Below are 6,036 nucleotides of genomic sequence, written 5' to 3'. Positions count from 1 at the left end.
AAGAAGTTCAGTTGGTGCGAATTATGGTGAACTGATTTCAAGTGGTAGAGGCAAGGAACAGGCAGAACCGCGAGGCCCTTTAGAGTCACAAGAACCTTTGGAGTCGCAAGAGCCTTTGAAGCCACAAGAACCTTTGCAGCCGCAAGAGCAGTTGCAGTCGGAAGAGCCATTGATGCTGCAAGAACCTTTGCAACCGTAAGAGCCTTTGGAACCGCAAGAGCCTTTGCAACTTGCAGAGCCTTTAGAACCGCAAGGGACTTTGGTGGTGCAAGAAAATGTTGTTATCCGAGATGTGGAGAGGGGTGTTGGTAACAACAAGGACAATGATTTTGAAAACGACATTGATAATGGTATTTCTGAAGTTGGTAGTGTAAAGTTTTTAGAGCCGTGGGAAGATGGTATTGGACTGGAATTATGTCAAGAATTTGAAAGCAAGCAAGCAGTGCAAGATTTAGTTGATAAAGCTTCACATCTTGGATGTTTTGTTGTAGTGATTGTTAACTCGGACAAGAAACGGTATGTGGTAAGATGTCTTCAATCATTAGAAGGGTGTAAATGGTATTTACGAGTTACAAAGATTAAGAATTCAACTCGGTTTTCAGTTAGAGTATACAGAAAGATGCATTCATGCACTCGGACTACTTCGAGTACAGGCTTGAAAAGGAAAGGCACACCACGATTAGTTGCATCCGTTTTGCATGAAGATTATCTTGGTAAATTTGTTACTCCAGCTCCTAAGGAACTCATTTGTCTTGTCCAAGGAAAAGTTGGTGGTGATGTAACATACTCTACTCCATTTAGAGGGAAAGACTAGCTATTAGTGATGTTCATGGTTGTCTAGAAAAGAGTTTCAAGATGGTATATTCATATTTGTACATGTTAAGGAAGGTGAATCATGGTACAAAAACTAGTGTGGTATTAGATGACCAAAAAAGGTTCAAGTACCTATCTGTTGCTTTGGGAGCTTGCATTGAAGGGTTTCAAGCCATGAGAAAAGTGATTATTGTGGATGCTACTTTCTTAAAGACCAAATATGGTGGTGCTCTAGTTTTTGCCACAGCTCAAGATCCGGCTCATTACCATTATCCGATAGCCTTTGCTGTAATCGATGGTGAAAAAGAGGATAGTTGGACGTGGTTTTTCAACACCTTGAAAACCATCATACCCGATAGTGAAGAGTTGGTATTTATTTCAGATAGAAATGTAAACCTGCTCAAGGCAGTGAGTGTGGTGTACCCGAGCTGTGAACATGGCCATTGTATCTACCATTTGTCGCAGAATGTGAAAAAAAAAGTTGCAACCTGGCAGAGAGATGAAGTTGCTGCAAAGTTCAGAGAAATTGCTGTTATTTATACAGTAGCTGAGTTTGAAGTACAATATCAAAATTTCAGGATGAGGTACCCTAAGGCAGCCGCATACCTTGATGAGTTTGTCGAAGTGAAAAAATGGGCAAAGTGTTATTTTCCTAGATTAAAGTACAACATTGACACCAGCAATGCCGTGGAGTCTATGAATGATGTTTTTAAGGATGCAAGGAAGTATGTGTTGCTACCTATGATTGATGCAATTGTTAAAAAATTTGCAGAATGGTTTAACAAACATAGGAAAGAAGCTGCTACTAGTTCCTTTTGTAGAGAACTTAATACATAAAAGATGTGAGGTTGCGTGCAAGCTACCAGTGACTGAGCTAAACACCTTCCAGCTAGAGTACAATGTTATTGGTCGCGATGGGAAGACTTATGTGGTAGACTTGAGAAATAAGGGTTGCAGTTGCCGCTATTTTGACTTAGATAAGTACCCTTGTGTCCATGCAATACCCGCTGCCATGAATTTATTGAAACAAGATGGTAGAACAACGGAGGTACGTGATTTATATGATTTGTGCACCAAATATTACTTAGTAGAGTTGTGGTTTTTGGGATATGTCAGGATGATTTATCCAGTGCCGCATAAGTCTGAGTGGACTGTTCCAAGTGACGAACAAGAGTTGTATGCATTACCTCCAAATTACAAAAAAAGAAAAGGAAGAACTCAAGAAAGAAGAAAACGTGCATCTGGAGAACGTCGCAGAAAGCATAAGCGGGTACCCGGAAGAAACTTAGGTCGTTGGTTTGAGAGTCTGAGGGATGTAGCCAAGAACAAGGCGATATGAGTAGCTAAGAACAAGTCAATATGAGTAGCCAAGATGAGGGAGGTAGCGAAGATGAAAGCGATTGTGTCTGTAGCCAAGATGAGGGAGGTAGCGAAGATGAAGGCGATGGTGTCGATAGCCAAGATGAACATTAGTTTAATGATTTTTGTAAAACTTGGTACAACTGATTTCATATTTGTACAACTATGTTTGACTTTGCTCCCATTCAGTTTGTACAACTTAGACCAACTAATGGTATAACTACGATCATATTCATATAAATCTTCATATTTACGTGCTTTTTGTGTGAACTAGGTTAAATAAGAGGAGTTATTGGGTAGGATAGCTCCCAATCAAATCACATTGTACAAAATATATGTACAACTTAGAACAACTAGTACAACTACGACCATATTCGTATTCACTAGATAATGTTAAAACTGGGTGATAAATCTTCATACTCACTAAACTTATTGAAATATGTGAGATTAATCTTCTAAGACCTTATACTTTTTAGATGACTTTCTTCTTGCTATCTCCAATACATTACAAATCACATAAAACTAATGTTTTAATGTAATTTTTATTTTGAAAACATTGAAAATGTAATCTAGATATATTTCACTTTTGGGTCCAACTAGAAATTACTAGGTTAATTCAAAGTATAACTGATTATACACAAAATTAACAAAATGTAAAACTGTGTATAAGCAAGTACAACTTGAAAACTAGGAACAACTGAGTGTATTTTTGCGGCGCCAGCTAGCAAACAACATCTCCTTTGCGGCTCCACCTGGCAGACAACATTGACGGGTCCTTGTTTGTTTGACCATAATTTATTTTTTTTGATTTTTTTGAAAATTTTGAGACCAACCCCAAAAATTTCAGATTTCCCCCAAAAATTTTAGATTTCCCCCCAATCCTTACCCGGACCCCACCCAATTAAAACTTCAAAACCCACAAATCTCTCACATTAATTCGATCTTCTTCCATTTATCCATTAGAAGACAGAAGAAGAGAGAGAGAGAGAGTGAGAGAGAGAGAGAGAGAGAGAGAGAAAGAGAGAGAGAGAGAGAGTGGGGAGATCAAGAGGCTGAAGATTTCAGATTTGGCGGGTTTGAGAAGTAATTCGCAAGAGAAGATGAGTAATGTCTCTGCATCTTCGACTGGAACCTCTACTCGCACAAGAGTCAGAGTTACAGGAATTCCAAAGTTGTGTTGGTGTGGTGAGAACATCGTTGAAAAAACATCTAGGACGAATGGGAATCCTTTTCGACGCTACTTTCAGTGTGCCTATGCTGCAACAAAGAAGGTAATAGTTTCGGGTTTTTTATGGACTTCTTGGTAATATTTATAATGTTTACAATTTTCAACTGTAGCTTGAGAATGACGACCATGTGTTTAAGTGGGTAGATGAGGCGATGATAAACGAGATTGAACAATTGGATTTTCAAGTGGGTGTTCTTGAAGAAGAAGTTAGATTGTTGAAGATGGAAAGGAACGGGAGCCTCGAGAGGAAGGAAATTAACAAAACGATGGGTATGGTACTAGTTTTATCTGGTTGTATTATCACGGTCGTGATTGGGAAATGGTGGGGTTGCTATTAACAGTGTCCAACTACGGACAATCAAAGACAACTATATGTATTTTCCTTGTCATTGTCCAACTACGGACAACTATTTGTATTTTCCTAGTCAACTAAGGAGAACTATGTCTTTTATTTTTAGAATGATGTTTACTATGGGTGTTTACTCGGACAATGATGTTTAAAATGGGTAATGATGTTTCCTAAGTATTTTCTTCAAATAATAATGTTTTCTAATCACTGTCCAACTACATAAAACTAGGTTTCCTTAACCAGTTGTACCAAATTTTTTCGAACTAACATAGTTATACAAAATAAAACACCAGTTGAACCAAGTTTTTCAAACTAACATAGTTATACCAAAAAAACTGAAGTTGTACCAACTTTTTCAAACTGACATAGTTTTACAAAAAAAAACACACCAGTTGTACCGAGTTTTTCAAACTAACATAGTTATACAAAAGAAAAACCCAAGTCCTCTCACATTTTCTTGGTAATCCCTCTCGTCATAACGGGACTCCTCCTTCTCTTGCTGTAGCCATCTCTCCATCGTCTTGACCCACCAACTCTTTTGTTCCTTTTTCCATCTTTCTCTTTCTCTTGTAAGTGTTCTTGATTTTGTTATTTGCCTCACCCTCTTCACCCACCTCTTTTCCATTATCACCCACCACCTCTTTACTCGCCTCACAATCCAATGGCTATACCACCACTTCATCGTCAAAAACCCCTTTATCCTCAGCAACCTCTTCATCCTCACCCACATCCCCACAATCCACTACATTCTTAGTAGCCTCAGCAACCTCTTCATCCTCACCCACATCCCCACAATCCGCTACATTCTTAGTAGCCTCAGTAACCTCTTCATCCTCACCCACATCCCCACAATCCCCTACATTCTTAGTAGCCTCAACAACCTCTTTTCCTTCTTTCAACTATTTCACATTCTCTTCCACAATTTTCAATCTTGTATCCAGAGAATCAAACTTCGCATTCATCTTCTCGAATCCACTATTCAACACTTTCATCAATCGGTTCTCTACCTCATCCAATCCATTATTCACCTTCTTCAGAGCCACCTTGGTTTGAGCAACCTTCTTCCGACCTTGCTTCGTTTGACCAATATTTTCCTGAGCCAAATTACCTGCATCTGGATTAGCCTCAACTGCTCGGCTAGCAACATCTTCTTTATGCATATTTTCAAAAACATATTGTCTTCTTTTCCTTAACTAGACGCTTTGCCCAACCATCTGCAATTGCATCATCCACATCGTTCCATCCACAATCGTGATCCATGATTTTCTTCAAAAGAACTTTCTCATCGGGAGATGGAACCATGATACTAAGAATCTCCTGTAAAAGTAAATAATCATTTTTAAATACAACCATAATGCATCAATACTTAATACGTAATGTAATTTATATTTACAAATAGCTTACCGTAGTTGTACTAAGAGTATCATACAAATCTGACATTGGAAAACCTTTAAGATGACTTGGTTTGAACTTCGACTTACACATCCGAGGACACTCAGGATTTGCTTCTAGAACAATTTCTTGAAAATTGTTCTTCAGAGCTGGAATAGCTTCATACCCTAGAAGTTATTCACAACAGAAATCAATCAAATATTAGTTATAAATTGATCTATAATAAATATAAAAGCTAGAGATGAATACTTTACCTCTAAAGGAGTAACAAAACTAGAAAACACCTTTTATGGACCCAAAACTCCTCCACATGAGTGCATAATATGAAAAAGGTCTTTCATATTAGCATCAAATACAAATCTCCCCCACGGGAATGATTTACACAATTCTAGGTCACCTACGGCTCGGTAAAAGAAACTCTCCACAGATGGTGCATCCTCTCCCGTTTTTTCCTTTCCTACTATGACACTACATAAAAAATAGAGGACTGCCATTCTTAGACGATCATCAGAAGATTTCTTCATTGACAGTAGCTTTGGCTCTAGCTCGTGAAACTGTATCGTTGCCCCTGGACCAAATTGCTCCCCAACAAACACATTACTACCCAAACTTTCATAGTGGGCTGGATATTCATGACAATACAATCCAGACATGAGTGCCATTTCGGTGAGAGAGTACCGGATTGGAACCCCGTTCACAATAAACCAACACTCCTTTTTCTTATCTAAGCATGCTGTGCGAAGAAAAAGCATCCACAGAGCCTGCATCTTATGGTTTGCATACCTAGGCATATGGAAGAAATGTTTGAACTGAGGATGCACCGTAAACCATTTCAGCTCATCATCTGAAAGATGGCTCTGCAATATTTTCACTGCTCTATGAATGTAGCACTTAG

At 38.6% G+C, this 6,036-nt stretch overlaps 2 protein-coding genes across 2 annotated transcripts; both read left to right on the top strand.

The window, feature by feature from the left end:
* Positions 877-1,953, top strand: LOC104728577. The gene is made up of 3 exons (XM_010447536.1): positions 877-1,518; positions 1,586-1,861; positions 1,930-1,953. The coding sequence occupies exons 1-3, from the start codon at positions 877-879 to the stop codon at positions 1,951-1,953; spliced, it is 942 nt and encodes a 313-aa protein (XP_010445838.1).
* On the top strand, positions 3,273-3,738 carry LOC104728576 (uncharacterized protein At4g04775-like). The gene is made up of 2 exons (XM_010447535.1): positions 3,273-3,443; positions 3,511-3,738. Exons 1-2 carry the CDS (start codon positions 3,273-3,275, stop codon positions 3,736-3,738), a joined length of 399 nt encoding a protein of 132 aa, XP_010445837.1.

This window comes from Camelina sativa, chromosome 11 (assembly GCF_000633955.1).
Source record: "Camelina sativa cultivar DH55 chromosome 11, Cs, whole genome shotgun sequence".
In the NCBI taxonomy this organism is placed as follows: Eukaryota; Viridiplantae; Streptophyta; class Magnoliopsida; order Brassicales; family Brassicaceae; genus Camelina; species Camelina sativa.
Note: the sequence above shows the minus strand (reverse complement) of the source record. Positions and strands in the feature narration are given on the sequence as shown.

What these genes read in the sequence shown, in the direction of transcription:
- LOC104728577 (XM_010447536.1), top strand. Translation starts at nt 877, where the DNA reads ATGTTAAGGAAGGTGAATCATGGTACAAAAACTAGTGTGGTATTAGAT. An exon ending in CCGTGGAGTCTATGAATGAT is followed by an intron (nt 1,519 to 1,585) that starts GTTTTTAAGGAT and finishes AAAAATTTGCAG; the next exon opens with AATGGTTTAACAAACATAGG. An exon ending in AAGATGGTAGAACAACGGAG is followed by an intron (nt 1,862 to 1,929) that starts GTACGTGATTTA and finishes GGGATATGTCAG; the next exon opens with GATGATTTATCCAGTGCCGC.
- LOC104728576 (XM_010447535.1), top strand. Translation starts at nt 3,273, where the DNA reads ATGAGTAATGTCTCTGCATCTTCGACTGGAACCTCTACTCGCACAAGA. An exon ending in CCTATGCTGCAACAAAGAAG is followed by an intron (nt 3,444 to 3,510) that starts GTAATAGTTTCG and finishes TTTCAACTGTAG; the next exon opens with CTTGAGAATGACGACCATGT.